This window comes from Mixophyes fleayi, chromosome 10 (genome assembly GCF_038048845.1).
Source record: "Mixophyes fleayi isolate aMixFle1 chromosome 10, aMixFle1.hap1, whole genome shotgun sequence".
In the NCBI taxonomy this organism is placed as follows: Eukaryota; Metazoa; Chordata; class Amphibia; order Anura; family Limnodynastidae; genus Mixophyes; species Mixophyes fleayi.
In genome coordinates this window covers 48,204,161-48,226,899 of record NC_134411.1, presented here as the reverse complement: position 1 = coordinate 48,226,899, position 22,739 = coordinate 48,204,161, and the positions used below count along the sequence as shown (strand labels likewise).

The following is a 22,739-nucleotide window of genomic DNA, read 5'->3' as shown; positions in this document are numbered from 1 at the left end:
CAGTAGCACATTCACCCTACATAAAAGGACTCTTGACAGCGATACAGTTACTGTTAATATAGGACTGGTATCATTCCCATTAAACATCTTTGAGGTCCTCGGATTACGGGGAGGGAGGTCCATAGACGGGAGATATAATATCACTAGGTCCCCTAGTCTAAAGCTTCGCCAATACTAGTTAGAACAGTCTTTATTGTGTCTAAATATCTCACATGTAAAGAGACTGGAGAATTGGGAAGCTGACCTACCTGATCAGACAATGGCTCGCCACAACAGTATTGATGGGAGACTCTCAAGATCACCAATAACCAGGAATAGTGATGGACATCATTGACTAGGATGTATTAACAGACATGGGAGAGTATCCATTGGAAAAGTTCATCTAGGTTATTGTCAAAATGTTATCCATGCCAATACTTGTCCTGAACAAATGGGGACACTAGGCTTGAGTAGTTTCGTCAAAACTTTGTGTGATATTATCAATGATCGTAATGTACCTTATGTCCTCCCAGATGATGTGTATTATGTTTGTGGAAGGAAGGCTTATTCCTGGTTAACTCAGAGTTCCAAGGGTTTATGTTATCTAGGTAAATTGGTTCCCGAAGTTATGACCATTACACATGATGAAATGATTGATATCCATAGTGCTACATCACCTCCATGCATACACACACAGTAATCAAAAGGAATATGATTCCTGGTGAAGAACATATAGCTACAAACTTAATTAGTGAAACTGCTGGTTTCCAAGTTATGGTTGCATTAGATCCCACCAGGATCATTCGGGGAAAATTAAAGTTTAGGTATATTCAAGACCTGGCTAAATTGATAGACAATATCACCGCGATGTATGATGACACTTTCAGGTATACGGGTAAGGAGCTACAGGCTTATAAAAAGGAGTTGGTGCAACATAGACTGGTGTTGAATTATCTCACATCTATTACTGGTCGATATTGTGTGACTTTAGCCACCCAATTTGGTGTCAAATGTTGCACATATATTACCAATAATACTGACGACCCCAAAGAAGTTATTGACCAGAAAATGGGCAAATCTTACAATTAGTTGGAATTTCGGAAGAACCATAATTCTTCACTGTACAAGATAGGAGACAAGGTAAAAGGATGGTTCTCGTGGTTGAATCCTGTAAAATGGTTCTCAGGTCTAGGGGAGTAGACACAGGAAATGGTTGCTAGTATAGGTAAGCTCCTTATTCTTATATTTGGTGTCATCTTAGTAATTGTCTTATGTGTCAGATGTGTTCCTACTGTGTTAAAGTGTGGAAAACATTCTACTGAAAATGGTACTGTAATGGTGTTGAGAAGTGCCGGTATCAAGGTAAGCGAAGAACTGCATTACAATCCTGAATTACAAAGCATAATTAGGTGATAGTTTTGTGCACTATCAAAGGGTGGAGCTGTGTAGGTCAAATAATTGGATATAGTAATTTCAAATTAATATCTATCAATCTGATTGTCTGAAAATATGTGAATACCATGCTACAGCGTGGAAGGGCGTATTTAACCACAACACGTACGAACACTTGTACAAACATTTACACTCACTTGTAATTAGTTCACCTTAAAATAGTTCCAACATAGTCATTTATGATCACATGTAGCAGAGTTTATAGTTAAATATAATAATGTTAAAAGTACTTTATTGAGACCTAAGGTTCAGGATACAGGAAACATATCATGTTTGGTATCATTCCAATCCCCTATTTATCCGCAGACGTCCGGTTCTATCGGCTAAGATATCACTCCTTGCGTATGCAAGTTATGGATTATAGGGAATAAATGATTAGAATGGTATTGTGTGTGTAATGCAAATAGACCAGTTTAAACTAGCTTTTCAGCAGGAAGATTAGTATCCATCTATTGGAGAGCTAACCCCCACCATTGGAGGGCATCGTTTGAACTGACCAATGACCTGCATTTCACTGGACTGTCCTGAAGCCTGAACCTATGGAAACATGCCAAATCATCTTTATTGTTTTCAATGTAACACCAACTGTATATAAGAAGGAGCACTGGGACCAACAGTCAGTCTTCTTGACCACAGACTTCAGAAGTGAATGACTGTATGCTGGATCCAGGGCGCCTGCGTATGTAATCGGCTGTACTTATTTTATTGAGTTGTTACTATGCTACTTTTTGCTATTAAACCGCATTGTGAGCTGGAACCACACTATGTGAAGTGGACAATCTTCATTGAATGTTTCTTTGTTTCTGCCGTGGTGCAACCTGGGATGTAAATGAAAAGGGGGGATGTGGGGGGAAAAAATATACTGTGTATACTGGTGGTTGTGATTCTGCTATAAGTATATAGCACTGGGAATTAGAACGGGCAACTAGCCTCAGAGCATAAGCAGCCAAAACTGCGAGCTATAAACACTGAGCTATAAACTGGGAAAACTAACCCCCCTGCCCGTTTTAATCCCCAGTGCTATATACTTATAGCAGAATCACCACCAACACAGTATACACTGCACTAGAGCTATAAACAGAGCAAAAGATCTATAGACCAAAACTGCAAAATAAGCTATAAGCATTTCCCACATCAGCAACATCAAAGAGACCGGCTGTACCGTGTATACTGTCTCGTATTTTTTCCCCCCACATCCCCCCTTTTCATTTCCATCCCAGGTTGCGCCACGGCAGAAACAAAGAAACAACCAACAAGCACGGGAACTGGAACACCCGGACCACCCGTTACGGCGGCAACAACCCTCAAAATACATAAACCAAGCACACACGTCCAAGGTAAGCCCCCTCAAAAGGGTTTCTGCCACCTACTCCAATCTTCATTGAAAAGCGACTAGACAAACATAACACAGCGATAAAAGCTTCCACTCTTCATTTTCCAAAAGAGGTTGGAGTGTTTCTGTGGGAATTTGTGCCCATTTATTCTGTAGAGCATATATGAGGTCAGGCACTGATGTTGGACAAGAAGGCATGGCTCACAATCTCCATTCCAGTTCATCCTAAAGGTGTTCGATAGGATTGATGTCAGGGCTCTGAGTGGACCAGTCAAGTTTTTCCACACCAAACTCATCAAACCATGTCTTTGTAATCCTTGTTTTGTGCAGTGGGGCACAGTCATGTTGGAATAGAAAAGGGCCTTCTCCACACTGTTGCCACAAAGTTGGAAGCATAGCATTGTCCAAAATGACTTGGTATGCTGAAGCATTAAGATTGCCCTTCACTGGAGATAAGGGGCCTAGCCCAATCCCTAAAAAACAGCCCCATACCATTATCCCTCCTCCACCAAAATTCACAGCTGGCATACAGTGTCAGGCAGGTAAAGTTCTCCCAGAATCTGCCAAACATAGGCTCGCCAATCTGACTGCCAAACAGAGCAGCATGATTTGTCACTCCATAGAACACGTTTCCCCTGCTCGAAAGTCCAATGTTGGTGTGCTTTACACCACTCCATCCAATGCTTGGCATTGGTCTTGGTGATGTGAGGCTTGCATGCAGCTGCTTGGTCATGGAAATCCATTCCATTAAGCTCCCACCACACAGTTTTTTTGCTTACATTAATGCCAGTGGAAGTTCTTAACTCTTCAGCTATGTAAGGAACATCCATATAGTGTATGTGTTTGGTATCATGCTCACTTCCGGACACATGCTCACTGTCAGGACACTTGTCCCCTATACAGGCAAAATTATTGCTACTGAGAACACCAGAGAGATCAACAAAGGATGAATAGAGATGGCAACAGTAAAGACAGTTGAACTCACTAGATCCTACAGTTGATCTGAGATGGAATTGCAGTAGATCTTCGAAACAATCCTGTTGTCGGTGTGATGCAACTCCTCGGCACTATTCAGTAATTTCCCACTGCCTCTACTAATTTTTAACTGTTTTTCATTTGTGAGAACATGATTATGTGGGAGGTAGGGCTCAGAGCTGATCTAAAGTACAGACATCTCTAAGTGACGTCCACATGCCACCTATACACAGAGACACAACACAAGACCACTCTCTGTTTTAGGTAACAAGGGGGTTCCCAGAGTTCATGTCATGTTTTTTTGAGAAGGGGTTGTCCAAAAGTGGACACTGCAAAAAACTGAGTAATAATAATATAAAATACTCAGTTTATCACACTCAGGATGCATTTCAGTAATTTCTCCTCAGTGTTTTTTTGTTTCATGGCAATTTCAATGTTCCCTGTTAATGTTCATTAAAATACAATGGAGTTCTAGGGGAATGCACATTAAGTACATAGTACACAAAGCTACAAGAAAGCTTTGCGACAAATTAATGAATGCACTTCTAGCACTGTTAAAGCAAGGACAAAGTGCAAGGTTTTGTCTATACTTTAACTAGTGTTGTGTGAGAGCCCAAAGGCTGATGTCACTCAAGCCTTTTACAACACTATGTACACAGCACTTTTCCAGCAACATGGTGTTCTGGAGCTCCCACTGACACAGAGCAATGAATCAGAAACACAGTTTCCCTTGCATACAATAAACACTACACTGTGAAGCATTTTCAGAGCTGATTCACCAAAGCACCCGTCTGATGGCAAGAAAAACTCATTCCCCATTCAGACCTCTGTGTTTCCACAAAAGCTCATGAGCAGTACTTTTTTTGTTTGGAAAAGTCTTAAGCTAGCATCCCACTGGTATATTAGAATGCCACATCTTTACAGACAAAAACAACAGTATTCTGAAGCTGGCTAACTGACACATAGCATTCAATTGAAAATGCTTATTTTGCATGACTGCACTTCAGCTGTTATAAGCTGCATAGAGCTGACTGAGGCATTTAAACACATGACCCAAAAGATATGAAAAAACAATTTTAAATTAGTAGCTTGTCTATCATCTTTAAAAAACAGACTTACTCTTCCACCTGGTCAGTTAGTTACATGTATATGGGGTGTTGCTGTCATTTTTACATTGCTATTACTGATCGCTACTACTGGTGTACCTTGGTAAATCCAGCCACTTGTTGATTGCAAGTTTCAACTGTGCACCGACAGGATCGGAGCTGCATCCTTTAGGAATTGTGATAATTGTTGTTCAGAAACAGCTATTAAATGAACACACACATCAACTTGAAGGTAATGAAGATGTTATTGTTTTTAGAATTGTTGTCAGTCACAATAGTGCAATGCCAGCCATAACAAATAGACCCTGGGGTAAATGTATGAAGCTCCGGGTTCTTCAACACCCGCGAGTTCGGCGTCTTCAGCGCTTAAATTTAAAGCGGCGCTGCCTTGTAAAGGGAAGCCCTTTACAAGGCAGCGCCACTTTAAATTTAAGCGCTGAAGACGCCGAACTCGCGGGTGTTGAAGAACCCGGAGCTTCATACATTTACCCCCTGATGTTTTTTTACAGCTCAAACAATAACCATACATTTTTTCTCTCCATAGCGGTATACTCCACCTCCCGGTTCTATAGTTTCTCACACAAGTATGCCACAGGGTGCTCTTGGTCACCAGGTGTACGGCCCCAAGTCTATACTGTGACATATTTTGCATTTTATAATTTGACGCCACCATTACTGGATCATTCACTAGTACTTCTTACAATAACTGGAATGCCAACTCATAAGTGATGTCCAGTCTACTACTACTACTATTTTGTAGAGGTGTGTCAGGGGCTTGGGTAGAGTGTAAAGTTGGGGACAAAAAGTAGGTAATACCCTTCAGTCCTCAAAAATGCTAGTTCTTTGTTTACTTTTAGATGACTGCATTATGTATTTAAATGTAATGTCTTTGGACTGTGACCTCTTCTGTTTAAACAAGCTATGTGAAAGCTACTCTGCTGTACAACCACAGAAAAATACCTGCCCCTAATTCTGTTAACTGCTATCCCATTGTCTGCAGGTTTACCAGCGACAAGTAAACACAGATAAGGTCAGGCCATAGAACTCCACATGGGGGCGTTTCTGCCTTTAAAAGACAGCTCCCAAAAAAAACCCATGTCATTCACTACACGGTCATAGCCGAGTCAAACTGGCACTGAGATTACGGTCTCTGCCAGTTCAAAGGGACAATTGGTCCTTTAATACTGCATTTGTCCTGATCTCTCACCGTGTCTTAGGGAATTGTGTGTCTGCACTTTCTCTTCAGCCAAGGCTTTCATGGCCTCTGATTACTGCCAGAGATAGAACAGAGAATTGGCTGAAAGAACATGGGTATGTGGGTACATGCTTCGAGGTTCTTTGGGGCTGTCTGTTGGATTGGTAGCCACATACTGATCTGCTTCTTTTGAAGTTGAAGGCTTCTAGACCAGCACCAATTCCTTCACTTCCAATAAAACTGTTTCAAGTACTAATGTGAGAGGAAGTTGGCAGGTCCATCTTCCTACCATACAGGGCCTCTTCAGTACTGTAAGCTGGACATCCTGAGCATCCCCCCTGAATTGTAGTCACTCCTCACTCCTCTCCTGGGTAATTTGGCTTGCTCTAAATGGGCATGTTCTTTGAACAGCCCCCTGGAATTATCCCACCATTTTCCACCAGTTACACTGTGTCCTAATGGATTTACTTTACAGTCAGTGGGTTAGTATTTTATGGTGCTACACTGATGTAAGTAACTCAAAGTCATTGACCACTCCTACTGGAACTGCTTGCCAAACCAACCACTCACAAAGCTCAAGTGTTAACTGTGCCCCAATTTGACTCCTTCAACACTACCTGGATTGCTGTGTGTATTTGGTGCAGCACCTCTTGGTACTTAGTAGCTGGCAGAAGGCTGAAACAAACCACTAGGCTCAACAACGGGGAGGACTCAATCTCTTTCCTTCCTGACTAATAAGACTTGGCTATGAGATTTAATCTTCAAATCTCACACCAAAACTGAATTCCTGTATTTCTACCCAAGGGTCGACTGCCACCTTGAAGACATAATCATCTCCAGTGAGCTGGTTGACGGGTCCTAAGGCTACAGTCATGTGACTACTGCAGCTATTACTCTTTAGGCTTGCCAATAGTGCTTTTGCCTCCTTGGACCAGCTCAACCATAAAGGGACTACAACATTCCGATACCCAGGAGAGGAATTGGAGTAGAAAGCCACAACAGCAGTGGCATTTCTCTCAAGGTTTGCTTCTGAGGAATACATGAGTACCCTTTCTGAAGCTACTATCAGGAGTCTCAGTGCTACCCTCTCCCATTTCCACCTCCGGAAATGGAGAGTGGCAGCCTCCATTGGGGTAAGTGCCTAAGGGAGCAATCCCATAAAAAAGCAGGTGTTTTTAACATAAATCACTGTAGAAGATTATAAGAAGAATGTTGGAATTAACCATTTTACCCTTTTTTTCAGGATGTGAATGATGAATTACGATTCTGGATTACAACAGCAACAACAGTCATATTACAACTATATAGAATACAGTAGGTGTAGTGAGTCTTTGTAACTTCTCTCTGAGCTCTGTCTGCACTGTGACATCATTATTCTCCACCTGCTGTCATTGCATGACATGCAGAGAGCTGTGAGCTTGTGTCTTTATAGCAGACTAGCAGTGTCTGGCAGTCATTTTAGTTTTGCAATCAGAGGTTTTTTGAGAAGGAGATGATTTGCAGGGCTTTTTTGTCATAGAACCTCAGAACGGCGTTCCGGCGCCTTTTGTCCATGGGTTTCAAAGTTTAATTAACTTTGTAATATTTTTTTTTTCTCTGCGGTGGTGCTACAGTGCAGCATCACATCTTAGTGCGTGTCCTGCTTCCGGGTCCGGCAGCGTCGTGAGGTCACGACGTTGCCAGTGAGAGGAGCCGCGATCAAGCAGAGAAGCGAGAAAAGCATAGAAGGTAAGCACAGACTGCAGAAAGCGGGGAAGTGGACGCAGAAAGAGAGGGTTACAGAAGAATGAGGGGGCAGAAAGAGTGGGCTACAGAAAAACGAGGGGGCAGAAAGAGGGCTACAGAAAAACAAGAAGGGGCAGAAAGAGAGGGCTACAGAAAAATGAGGGGGCAGAAAGAGAGGGCTACAGAAAAACAAGGGGGGCAGAAAGAGAGTGCTACAGAAAAACGATGGGGGGCAGAAAGAGAGAGCTACACAAAAATGAAGGGGCAGAAAGAGGTGAGTTACGGCATCTTTTTTCTTACAAAAAAGCACTGATGATTTGTATGAGTATAGCTAAGAAAATGACATCAGATGCATGCTTAAAAAAGGTACTTACCTTGCTATTTAAAGAAAATTTATCTATGTAGGACTACTGCTTTAAATACATGTTAAACTGTTCATTCTAAGGCTGGGTACACACTACAAGGTTTTCAGCCGATAATCGGGCCAATCACACAATAAACAACTGTTCGGCCCGATATCGCATTAGTGTGTACGCTGAAACTATGAACGATTATCGTTCCAAAGCACATCATATCGTTTCACTTAAATTTTAAACCAAAATAATAATCTCGTTCAACGATGGAACTATGTAATTTCAATTTTGCAGTGTGTATACACTTACGACCGGCAGTGTCCATAGTTCTCTATGGTGTGTGCAGAATCACAATCTTTTCATTCGTTGATTATAACAGAAGAAGAACATAGAACTGAAGGTAAATGTTGTAAAACATGTTTAGTGTGTACACATGCATGACTTTCTTTTTTTCCAGCCGTTGCTAAAATTGTTAAAGATATCACATTGGGAGAAATTCGCTGTCGTGTGTACCCAGCCTTACTCAGTTGAAAAATGAAATACATTTCACATTAATACACACAGTAGCACCAGCACTTTAATTAAAACATTACCCAGGACCTGGATATCTATACTAGTCATTTAGCAAAAATAATAAAAAAAGCGTTATGTTTTTATTGCAATTTATGAAAGTGAGTAATCTTTATACCACTATGACCCATTGTGGCACAAGGATGGCAGTTGGAAATTGCTGCAGTTTAGGTCATCTCTGTGCTTAACCTCACACACCCAATCATCTGCCCACAAATATACAACATCTAAATATTTGTGAAGGCCATAGGAAATTATTGCAGTGGTGCCAATGAGTGTCATCACTCCAAGGAGAAGTTTGTTGATAATATCTACTGGAATACCATTTCAGTTTAATTCATTGCTGTCAACTGTCATTGTTCTTGCCCTCTCTATTCCTCCTTTGTTGATCTCCACTGCCTCCTTGGTGACGGCAGCTGCCACCGAACATGGGGAATAACTGACCTGCGTCTATTTCTAGCAGTGAGCATCAACATTCATTTATATAGCGCATCAATTCCCCAGCGCTGTACAAAGAATATTTGTCACTCACATCAGTCCCTGCCCCATTAGAGCTTAAAGTTTAAATTCCCTAACACACACATACTAGGGTAATCTACTAGTATGTTTTTGAAGTGTAGGAGAGAGAACATACAAACTCCACACAATTGGCCCAGTTACTGTTTTAAGTTTTCTACAATGACTGGTTCATGTTTGTGTTTCTCTCCTTGTTCCTATCATACTACACCAACAGTAGCACAGAAATACCAGTCGCCAATTACTGTTTTAATATTTATTATTGGAGGCTGATAATGCAGATGCCTAAACTATAGCAACCCGCACTTTCCCCATCAATTGGTATTCCACTACCTTCGGTATCATGTGTCCCCCACACCTATTAGACTGTAAGCTCATTTGGGAAGGGCCATATTTACCTTCTGTTTTAGGTCATTGCATACAATTTGTGTCATATCATGATCCCCTTCATGTACAGTGCTGTGTAATATGTTAGCAATTTATAAATAAAAATATAATAATGTTGCAAAATGAAAAAAGTAAGTTAATGTAAGCAGTGCAGTCATAAAATGGTCTATTGTCCTAAGCAGATACAATGATGTAAATAGGAAGGCAGAGCTGAATATTATCTTGTGCCTATTTGCCTTGATTGTGCAAATGTTAAAGATTGCAATCTTCCTTCATTATTCCACATTTAGAAAAACACTGTGCACTTGTTGCTGTATGTCCAAGTTGGAATGAAGTAACCTCCTGTATAGTCATTTCAAGTAGCAAGTATAGCCCAGTGTACCAGAAGCTTTTCGATCTACATAGAATCCTGTCTCTGGACTGCTAGGATTCATGGGCAGTAGCTGAACAGCACAGCTGTAATATGAATGAAATTTCTCTTTTTTCCTATATTGCACATTCTATTGTGAAATAAACAAAAAGGAGAACCATGTCTATGTGTAATAGCAAATCCAAATTTAAAAAGCAGAATATGAAGCTACAGTACTGAAGGAGAAAGAGGAAGAGTGGAGTAACCAAAGTGACACAGAAAAAAAGAAATGACAGGGGAGACATTTACCCCATAAGTCAATCTTGTTTTCAATGAGCAGCTAATGAGCCACACATACAAACTATTAGTCCACTAGGAACCAGTGGCATCAGTGAGGGTCTCCTAGTGAATTCTCATGAATATTGCATGAGCCCAAAATATGGGCCCATGTCAGTCACTTTGTGTGACTGACATGGGGGCTTTAAAAATATAAACCTCTACTTTTTATATAAAGCAAATGTATATAGGTAAATTCTGCTATCTCAATGAAAGATTTTACCACACTGCAAAAAAAAACCTACTGATGCAAAGTGACAGGATGTATCTTCATAAATCACCTATGTATGCTAATATAGGTGATTTATGAAGATACATCCTGTCACTTTGCCAGTACAAAGTTTACCCTTGGGAAGAAAACAATGAGGTAACGTTTAGGAAGAAAATCCTTTTTTGCTAAAACAGATAAATAGGTTTAGGCAAATAATAAATCTATACCTTTGCATTGCATGCCCTGTCTAAAAAGTCCCTTCAGGAGACGTCTACAGTGCTGACAGATGGTGGGACGTGTGTACGTATGGACCTGAAAAGAGTGGGGAACCTTCACTCTATTCATGTCCTGCCAATCCTTCCATATAGGACGTCCTTTGAAGGAGGGAGTACGAGACTTCTTGATAAGAACCTGCACCAAAAGATATTACAGAAATGGATTATGCTTTCTGGAACAAAAGAAGAATATATTAGGGATGAAATCAAGATAAGTGGTACACAGGTCTGGTATGTACTAAGCTACACCTCAGACCTTAGTATTTCTATTATTATTATTATTATTATCATCCAGTATTAATAAAAGGACCATCAGTACTGTATAATTTCTAAGAGCTACGAGGATAACACAAACTAAAAACTAACCAATATGAATATGTGCATGAGGTCCTGCTCATTAGTGGTTAAAATCTTAAGACAAAAAGTGGAACAAATGAAACCTAGTGTGGGCAAGGAGGCTAAAACTTAGATGAAAGGAACATGTGAGGGAACCATCTAATAAAGGGAGTATTTCAGAGAAGAGAAGCCTATAGATGTTTGAAAAAGTAACAAGAGGCCGTAAGCAACAGGTCTTGGGATTAGAAAAAATATGCAATTGAGAAAGGACTTTAAGACGAGTTTGCACATGTAATATAGGGCTTTATATGTTAAGGATAATACTTTGAATATCATCAGTAGAAGAAGCCAAGTATTGTCAAAGAAGAGCAGCTGAGAGGTTGGTTAGTGAATTAGCCTGTCAGCGGCATTCATTGGGGAGTGGTGGAGGTCAAGGCCAGTAAGGTGAGGTATAGTACTGAAGTCAAGATATATTGAGTGCATGGACTAAAACATTGGTAGCATCATGAGTCAGAAAGAGGCTTATTTTAGAGATTTTGCATAAGTGAAAGCGACAGGATTTGGTCACTGATTAAATGTGAGGTTACACAAACCTCTACTGCACTAGATCTAAATCTATAAGTATGATTATTTAGGTTAACTCCCTGATCTTAAAAACCTATAATATAGATGCAGTTCCATCAATTTATTTTAACCATAATATATAATTGTATGGGGGTGCAACCACTTAAACAGTATAAATTCACAAAGAAAGAGAAATAAGGCAAAATCATCTAACAGCGAAACGTGCGTTGGTGTGTACACTGGAAGTTCTATGTCCTCTAACATAAATTGAAGCAACTCAGATTATCTATTCCTATGCTATTAATTGTAATAAATTTGCTGAAATACTATTTTCCATTTAAAAATATCAGTTCATATTTTTAATAAAGTTAAATAAAGTTGTGTTTTTAAATTATTGTAAACTACATAAAATACAAATTATACTGTTTGTGCACCACAACATAAAACTGGTTCTCTTTCTCTCTCGTTGGAAATGTGAGGTTGTAACGAGAGGTCAGAGATGACTCAAATAATGTAAGCATGGGAAGTAATGTGATTGTGTTTTTAACAATGATAGAACATTCCGGGACATTATTATTGTTATTATCCTTTACTTATAAACTACCAACAAATTAAGCAGTGCTGTATATTGAAAGGGTAATGATATAAATAAATAACATACAATGACATGAAACTAAAGGTAAACGAGGAGCATCAAAAAGGGTTTAAAATTATGGTGGGACATCCAAGTTTAAATTGCAGTAGATAAATCATTAATATAAGACAGTAAGCAAGAAATGAGCTGGGGATCAGAGTTATGAATACAAGTATCATCAAAGTAGATGTGGTACAGATTGCCACAGGAATTTACCAAGAGAGGTGGAGTTGAATGAGGACAGAAGGGAGACTGATGCAAAGCCTTAACTGAGAGCAAAAAAGGGGACAGTGGTCACATACTAAAGGGCTAACATAGAGTTAGCACTTCTGCCTCACAGCACTGGGGTCATGAGTTCAATTCCCAACCATGGCCTTATCTGTGAGGAGTTTGTATGTTCTCCCTGTGTTTGTGTGGGTTTCCTCCGGGTACTCCGGTTTCCTCCCACATTCCAAAAACATACTGGTAGGTTACTTGGTTGCTAACAAATTGACCCTAGTCTGTGTGTGTGTATGTGTTAGGGAATTTAGACTGTAGGCCCCAATGGGACAGGGACTGATGTTAGTGAGTTCTCTGTACAGTTCTGCGGAATTAGTGGCGTTATATAAATAAATGGTAATAATAATACTAGCGTTAAGTGCACATTTTACCATTTTGCCGAATTTGCAGCCATGTAAAGCATGTTGCAGTGCAAGAGATGTAACCGAAGATTTTTTCTTTTGCACGCAGGACAAATACTGCATGTTCCTGCATGCTGCACACACACATGTCTGCACAATTTTTACACTGCATTTTAGAGATGGGCTAGGCAATGCCCCCCTCACACCCCCTGGGGTGCATTTTATATCGCACCTTAGCACAACATTTTTTTGTCAGTTCTGCATGCATATCGATTCAGAACTCTAAATCAGACCCTAACATTATACTTGGAAAGATAGGAAAGAGCTCAGTCACACAGATCAGGGGACTGTAAAGTTTTGAGGAGCCATACAATTTTTACTCAGCACTATGCACAAAACATTTCTTACAATTTAAGTTTTGATGTCTGGAACACAGGATGAGATGGTGACTTTTCACAGGGATTTAAACCTGGGTTTCCAGCAAGCCAGTGCTCTTAAATATTGAGCTACTCTCTAGGCTACTGCTTTCTCATACCTAAACCTATACCACAAACTGCTCCATATCTCTGGAACTACATACTGTGACATGAACACTCTGCCACCAAAACCTGTCTCCATCTGCTTTCAAATCTAAACTGCAATATAATCCCAAAAATGTACTAGTATATATTGTAATCATAGTGCTCTGTAATATTTTGCTTCCATGACCCCACCCTTTATTATTTTTTTATTATACAGCCATAATGCTAACTACATTTGACATACTGCCAGTCTAGAAATTATTTCATGGGTTTACAGGCACATATTCCTACACCACCTTGCCTCTTTAATGGCTCTTATTCTCAGTTAATAGGCTGCAATCTGATGAAATAGCCCCAGCACATGTTTAGTTGATGGATACCATTTAAAGGAACATAAGAGAGAATGAAGCATCTACATAGTTTTAATAAATATGACATTTTTCTCTATGATGCTTTTGTAGCGTAAGGAGGAAGTTTGTGACACCAGCTGTTTTGAACTGCAACAAATGACTGAAGTAACATGTTGGAAGTAAAATCTCCTTAATAAATACAGAATTGCCTAAGCATGCACTAACATTTTACCTGCTGATCTGAGTTTTGCCCCCCTAAGTCCTCCAGACTTCCTCCAGTAGGTAGCGTCACAGCTCTCTGCTTGGTGAGAGAGCTTGCTCCTGTAAATGAGCGGCTGGAAAGATGACCTCTTTTTACACCCCTGCAATTATTGGGTATCTTAAAGGCACAACGCTTGTGATAATTAAGGCCACACCCTGAAAAATAAGAGGAAAAACACAAAAATCTACCATCCCTTGGAACAATTGATAGTCACTAGGTATTCGGACCTGGATCAAGTCGCTTAATTGATTTTCATTAGACATGTACTTGCATGAATTACATTTTATTCAATGGCCCTAAAATGAACAAGATGCCAAATAACAATCTCATCCCAATAGATTTGATATTCATCAAGTGCAACCATAAATTCAACTGACAGATAGATAGCCACTATTGTCCTGTGTGTAATGTCAATTATCAAATGCTCTAACCGGCCCGTTGATCAAGTCATTCGACGCTAGTACTGTGTTAGAATTATGGTCAATCACATGTGTAGCCAAACTGTTAAGATGCTTCGAGCTTTGGACAAATAGCAGTAGTGGCTAGCTTAAGCTCATGTTAGATTGTGTCTGTGCATGATCTAACAATGAGGTTTAAAGGATTCATAAAAATCAAATCAAACTTGAACCAATAGTAAATGACATCTTGCAAAATTCATAAGTGTATATGTAAAAGTTACCAAGTTCATGGATACATGTGATCTCTACATCTTAAACTCTGTTGTGTAATAGGATGTTTGACATTAATGTCTGTGTGTTACAGTAAGCATTTTCAGATTGGATAAACTTGCATTTAGGTTTAGTGGTCATTTAAAGCATTCCTGTAACCACACATAATTTTCAAAGTCAAAATATATAAAGGAGATCTATATCTTATTTCCAAACTTTTTTCTAAATTATCTACTTTATTTCTACTTCCAATTCTGCTGGCTTTATCTGTCACATATCAGTAATTTCCATTTGCAAATCAGATGAACAGAATAGGTTCAGCAGATATTATTGCAGTTTAGAAATAAAGAAGAGCTCTACAACTACACTGTTGGAGAAATGAATGAAACTATATTGTGACTTGGACAAATATTGTCTGTTTTAAGATAAAAAATTATTTGTGTTTGATACTAGGTCAACTTAAAAAAGTGACATAGAAGGCAGAATATTTTGACCTTTAATATACTCCAATTATAAAGTAAATATAAACCAGGCAGCTCCTACTAAATTCTGTTTGTATTTACACACAAGCATTTGTTCTACCATTAGTAAATACCCATAATACTTGAACTTATCTTTGCCTCCTTTGCTGCTATGTGCAGCATCTCTTGTATCTATATAACACATGACGCCATAATGTGATAATGATAGTAAACCAATGTAGACTTTGGTTCACTTACCTTGGCATTTTAGGCCTTGTCTCACAAGACCAAACAACATTTCTCCACAGTAGTCACAAAAGGCCGGAGATTTATACGAGTGAACTAGGAGGATGTGAGGCCGAATTGAGAAGTCAAGGGACACAGAAGCTGCGCAAAAACAGAGAAATGGTGGTAGTTTATCACTGCTCTGAAAAATGTATTATAGTGAAACATGATGGACAACATATGAACCATGTTCTTCTACCAGGAACGTACATTGAAAAAGCAATATATACAGTACATATATTAAAGTAAATTGTAACTGCACAAAAAGGTTAAGCTCAAGATATAGGGCTAGATTTACTAAGCTGCGGGTTTTAAAAAGTGGAGATGTTGCCTATAGCAACCAATCAGATTCTAGCTACCATTTTGTAGAAGGTACTAAATAAATGAAAGCTAGAATCTGATTGGTTGCTATAGGCAACATCCCCACTTTTTCAAACCCGCAGCTTAGTAAATCTAGCCCATAATCTCATAATAATACTTGTCTACTCTCCTGGAATTCCCGGGAGGCTCCCGAATTTCGGGGAGCCCTCACGGACTCCCGGAAGAGTAGGCAAAGCTCCCGCATTTGCCGAAATTCACGGCAGTGAATGGAGGGGGTGGGGCTTAATCGTGTCATTAAGCTCCACCCCCTCAATTCAATGCCATTAATTTCGGCTTTTTCCTACCCCATGTCACATGACTTCTCAACCGGATCTCCCAGGGGAGAAATCTTAAAAGTTGGCATGTATGTATAATCTATATTCTACATATATTTTAGGTCATAAATTATGTATACCTAAATGTATATGAAGTCATCACTCAACTCTGGAGGGCGTATTTACAACATAGCATTGGTATACCTCACAACTTTCCTGACTGCTGGTCTTTTGCCCTTACTCCTGTCATCATCAAACTAGGCAGCAGTGTTTATAGGGGTGGCTTACTACTTCAGAAGCACCAGGCAAGCCCATGCAATACAGGACACGCACCAAAGTTACACAGTCGTGGTGCGCCCAGTGTGACATGAACACACTTCCTTTTTGCAGTATAATACATTTCAAATGTTGAGAGGTATACATTGGCTGCATCACACTCACTGTTAGAAAACCACATGTAAAATGATTTCCTCCTAGACAACTATTTCTGCTCATTCACTTAGACACAACATTGTAGGACTACTACATGCAGCTTTTCTAGCACTCTGGATTTTAATGTACAAATAGACCAGTTAAAGGAGTGATATAGATCAATCTGCAGAATTTATGTGTATTTGGAAGGAGGGCAAATGTGCCAAGGACAGAGTCCAAATGAAAATCTATAATAAGTACACTGCTAGTATTCACAGATGATGTAGAAGGATGTAATTGTGACAATATGGTAGCATAAAATTCAAATACTCACCTGGCAGAACAACTTCAACCAAATCTCCTTCAGTGATAGAGCTGCCGAGTAGAAGACGCTCTAGGACATTTTCTGAGCTTAGATTGTGACGAAAGAGTTGGATCTTTTCAGAAACACCCAGAAATCCATATTCAGGGTACTATAAATATTGATAAAAAAGAAACTGAATTATGACATAATATAAAAACATGAAATATCTACAATACACATGCATACTACATGATAGAGAGTTCTTCTCTACTGATGTATACATCCTCTCCAGCAGAAACATTGAATGACTTATTTAAAAATAAAGAATAGGAGAGCAAGCTGGTTATTAAACAGACCATATAATCAAAATTGTATTTAATACTTATGTTTAAACAACAGTTATTTTTATTATATATTCTGTACTGAAAAATAGTGTTGTAAACTTGATAGCGCTCTAGGGCCTAATTAAGCATGGGATGTACGCCAGTTTTTGTACTGTATCTTGTGTGAAATCGCTCTGTGCATGCCCAGAAATTTCGCGCCTGCATATATGCCTAGACACTTCTGCGATTCTGGCACTTGCGCCCACCTTCGCCTGGAGAAGCAGGACAGGAGAGGGAAGAGGCATATTAGCATTGGCAAGTACAGTAAAGGCTAACTTGCACACATGCGGCCTATACAGACCTACAGAAACACGCATATACACTAGGAGGAGAAAGTTTATGGAAATACTGAACAAGCATTTTCCCTTCTTAGAGAGAAGGCAGAGGGGATCATTATAATAACAACCAGGTTCAGCGCTTGCTAATTAAGCCCGAATGGCCAAAGGGTATTAAGTCTATACCTGTATAAGATATGCTATATATATATGCAATGAGGTATCAACAATAATGATTTATTAACAAATAAAACAATATCTAATCTCAAAACATGAAATCCATATTGGTAGTATTCAAAAACAAAATACTGTAATAGGAACGTCCATACAGGCACAAAAAGAAAGGAGCTTATATGATGTTACCAAATGTCCATATTGTCCATGCAGATGGAGTCTGCGGGATAAGTCAAAGCGACAATCTGAATGAGAAGAGCACTTATAAAGTTGCAGTAAGTTGCACTGAAGTAAGAGAGCCCCTATTCCAAATGTCAGTAAGATCCTGCCGAGCTGTATCCGTCTCTATGTGGGAGAAGGTGCAGCACTGTTCTGTATTGGATTCCGGGAGTCAGTGTGTGTTCCAGCTTCGAATGCATGTGGTGTCGAAGTCGTATAATTGGATGAACAAAAGTATATTGGTGAATATTGTTTTGCCGTGCGATTGCGATGCGTACGCCACGTAACACAGATCCGTACGCCACCTAACACAGCGCGTGGTGCGATCGCACGGTAAAATACGCACACACACTCGCATGACAACATTTAGTTAGTTATATAATTCATATTAATATTGGTTCCGTTACACTGTAACTTATGAGCAGATAGTATTTGGTTTATTATTAGTCTATATATATATATATATATAATGATTATATGTACACTTCAGTGATATTCAAGGTTCAGGTTATAGGAAAGGTATCATGCCTAGTATCATATTGAAACCCTATTTATCAGCAGCTGTCCGGTGCAGTCGGCGAAGAGATCGCACATTGCATACTTTAGTTATTGATATTAGGGAATAAACCTTTGTATGATGTTGGCTATGAAATGCTAATTGTAACTGGAGCATTGGCGGGAAGAAAGGAGCTCATCCCCTGGAGAGACGACCCCCACCTTTGGATTCCTTAGATTGAATCAGCCTATGACCTGTTTAGCCTGGACCCATCTGATGTCTGGACCTATAGAAGCAAGCCACGTCATTTGCATTGTTCTCTGTAACACTGACTGTGTATATATGATCATAGCTGTGCACCCCCCTCTCAGTCTTCACTGATCACAGTATTCAAAGGTGAATCACTGTCCAGGGGTGCCCGTGGGTGAGCAGCGAGCGCATGCGATATGTATTTATCTTTTGGTATTGGCTGTACTGTACTGTATCACAATATAATAATGTATTGAATTGTTGACTATTTACATCTGCTAAAATAAATCACTTTGTGCGTTAGAAACACAATACAATCGCCTATGCAATGCCTATTTGAAAACGATAGAATTACTTTAATAGTGGCTACTTCCTGGGATGACGTACTAGTTGCTGCCGATGCGTTTCGTGACTGTGACTTCCTCAGGGCTATCGATTCTGGCACTTGCTCCCACCTGCGCCTGGAGAAGCAGGACAGGAAAGGGGCATACTATCATTGGCCGAGTACAGTAAAGAATAACTTGCACATATGCGGCTTATACAACCCTACAGAAACACGCATATACGCTAGGAGGAGTAAGTTTATGGAAATAGATCGTCAACAACATTAAAAAATGTGGGGGTGCAATGAACACCCAAAGAGCAGCTTCATGGTACAGCTGCACAACCACTTTGATCAATAAGTGCAGTTTTTTTTTACTGTTAACAAAATGTATATGATTTGCAGAAGTGAAAAACTAATCTGAAAAACCTACTGGGTACTACAGCTATGGCTGGGAAATATAGAATAATAAGCCATCCAGACCTCCTTTCACATTAATTGAAATGTTTCCTTTTTCGTTTGTAGCTACTCATTAAAGTAAGAGGACATCATTTATACTTTATTGAAAGTGTCAACATTATTAGACATAGTTACTCTCCTGGAAAGTTCAGTAAATTCCTGCATTAGGGGGAAACCTTCCGGGCTCCAGAGAGCGCTGGCAAAATCTCCTGCAAGGATGCTTACTTGCAAGGTGGTGTGGACATACCGTTATAACGCAAATCTCAGCGAATACTTAGTGGTCAGGGTTGTGACGACATAACTGGCGGTGTCATCATACATGTTTTCCCGCCCACTTAGTGACCCAAATGGAGGTATGAAATTGTGCCCATTTTTGTTTTGCACAATTAAAGCATTCTATGGACTCCCATTAAAACTCCACCTCTTGAAGTGTGTTTACGTTTTCTGTACTGCAAAAGTAAATCTTCTTTTTGCCTGTCTGCTCTCTGCTTTGATATTAATTATTACAGTGAAAACATTTTCCCCATTTTGTTGGTGTAGAGTCTGAATTCTAAATAGCCTAGATAGAAGTAAGTTTGCCACTAATCCACAAAGTATTATGTCAAATAAAGATCCAAAACCTTTCCACAGATTACTAAGAATGAAAAACAGAAATGATTATTTATTGAAAATTTGCACAGGTTCAATATATCGCCTCAAACGTTGCGCAATATGTTCACTGACTTCATCTATGTAAGAAATTAGCGGATCACCTGTTGATGAAAAATAATTTCCTAAAGTAAGAGATATGGTTATAAAGAAGCACAAATTTGTAGAAGAGCACTGAAAAAGCATTGCACATCCATCTTTCAGGGCTCTCTGCCGTCCATTGTACAAAAGTGGAAGTATGAAACTACACGACTTAGAAAAAGCTAAATTAATTACCAGTAAAAGAAAGGCACTTCTTAGAGAAGCTTCGACCAACTGTGACATTCAACAAGCTACAGAAGTCAGTTACAAAGCTCAAAACTGCCAGTCCACAGTGCAAATATAATTTTGAAACTGTTATGCGCCTAAATTTCAGTCGGTGTGCATAGATTTACAGAGCAAGGTTGCCATGATTCTGGAAAGTGTCCATTTGCACAGGCAGAAGGTGGCGATTAGCTGGAGGCAACCCTTATACAAAATAGAAACACTAGTGTGCCTCAATATGCACAGAAGTGTAGAAATCACATTCCCTGTAAAGGTCATCCCTACTCCACAAAAGGACATGAATTTTGCACCAGTTCAGAGCTGGTGGAGATTGGTTTTCATCCTTTAATGTGACCTGTTTTGCACCTGCACTGGCAGAGAAATATATTTCCAAGTGGACTCAGATTAATGTAATACACTGCATGCACAAAATTGCCACCTGCAATAAAGACAGTCCCCTTGTGCACTCTTAAGTTTGAATAAAAAAAAACACAGAGAGCATGCCCCATTTGCAATTCTTCAACCAAGAGTTCCACCTCCACAGTGAACCCACAAAGAGTTGGTGCCTGTATCTGGGAAGGGCGCAAAAAATTGTGTGCCCCCATTACCACCACCTCCCAGAAGGTAGCAGGCCCGCTCTTCCTGTTGCTCATGGGCCATGGTAGATGGGTTAATTAAGGATATTGGGAACTTAGGACAGGCAACTCTGTCACCCCAGGCAGTACTTTGTGGCTAAGATAGAGCTAAAATGCTCTTTTAATGTCACAAACTAAAATCCAGAGTAAGAATTGCAAAGTAGGAAAATATGCAAATGCAGCTGTAATTATAGCACAGTTTTACAAAGTTGCTCTGCATTACTTCTACACATATATCTTTGTTGTTATTGGTGTACAATGAAACTTGTTGTTCAGGTCCAGTCTAGCCAGTGGTGTAAATATATGTATGTATAGACAGGACAGAAGGGAGTGGACTCACTGGAATATGTCAAATATTTAACCTGAAGCTTATTACAATCCTCAATTATACTATTTGCAAACAAAACCCACATATTATATCTCTATAAACTACATAAGGAACACCTGCCAATAGCACTTAAGCTTTCAATGAGTAGTAAAAGCATAACTTTCAAATGACATGCAATCTCTTTAACCATAAATTTCATGTATCATTTATATTAGGAAGCAATCTATTAATAGTTACAGAATATAAGATTAGGACTGTGGACTAATTTGCCTAACCTCCAATCAAGATTGTTAAAATATATGGGTTCAGATGTTTGTGGTTGGAGCAATCATACTTAGGAAGCCAAAAAATAGTGCACAAAGCAGAGTTAGAAAAGTTTAGTCCACACCTCCTGTATCATGCATATTTCAGTTATGTCTCACCAACAATAGAACTCTCCATAATTGCCACGGTGAGTCCCAGAGTCACTATACAGCCTGTGTTACCAGTTCCACTATGAATCCTGTGCCTCCAGTGCCACTAAATCTGTTCTCCCAGTGGCAGGACCATATGCCCCAGTGCCCAGATCAACCTTTCTTCAGCTTCTCACCTTCTTCATTTGTCTAGTTACCATTGCAAGAATATGAAACTTCTGCACTATGGTTGGTTAAATGTGTTTCCTATTGATAACCATGACAGCTGCCCTGGAAAAAGTACCAGGCATGGTTTATAACAGCCATTAGGAAGCAGCTCATTTCTTACTGGATACCATAGCCGTGGCTGGGAAATATAGAAATAATAAGCCATCCAGAAGTGGTGCGTGTTTTGTCCTCACAGAAATCCTGCATGGACCCCAGACTTACCAGTCAAAATAGGGGAATTGTGTGGTAATTCTATTTATGCAGGGTGCAGCAAAGAATCTTGTTTTCTAATTATTATACTGATTAATACAACTTTGTGGAATAACTCCTGATTCTTGAAAAGGACCTGCTTGAGATCACCTGTTTAAACCTCAGAAACACGCCTCAACTACGTTGTAGCTGACATTTGACAAATAGTGAATAACTGGCCTTACTCAGCAACATAGGTAATCATTGAAACAATCAACCCAGTCCCTTGTTTGTTTCCATGAATACAGATGTTACTAAGACAGGTTAGTTATTCACTACACATAGGCAAGCGCAGGGGGATTACAGTTGAGTGGTGTTTACTAAACACGAGAGGTAATTGAAAAGTATAGTGTATCAAGTTTTCACTAAAAGACAAAAAATGCTTAAACTATTATAAAAAAAATGATTCTCAAATAAGTTTCTCGAATCTACGCAAAGTTAGAAAGAGCATAGGAAAACTTGATCTAGTTTGAAATATTTGACCACAGTTCAAGTATGTTCGAGCAGGTTTGAGGCTGTTCACAAAGTCTCAAATATATTCTAATCGTTTCAATGCTCATAAAACC

At 39.4% G+C, this 22,739-nt stretch overlaps 1 protein-coding gene across 2 annotated transcripts in view; it reads right to left on the bottom strand.

The window, feature by feature from the left end:
• Positions 1–22,739, bottom strand: part of LOC142104196 (serine/threonine-protein kinase D1-like) — a 126,400-nt gene that overhangs the window by 78,951 nt on the left and 24,710 nt on the right. For both annotated transcript variants that reach the window (XM_075188723.1, XM_075188724.1), the window contains exons 3-6: positions 16,844–16,982; positions 15,437–15,565; positions 14,020–14,204; positions 10,715–10,898 (exon numbers count right to left, since the gene is read on the bottom strand). In XM_075188723.1, coding sequence (XP_075044824.1) covers positions 10,715–10,898; positions 14,020–14,204; positions 15,437–15,565; positions 16,844–16,982 — 637 coding nt within the window. The remainder of the gene's footprint in view (positions 1–10,714; positions 10,899–14,019; positions 14,205–15,436; positions 15,566–16,843; positions 16,983–22,739) is intronic.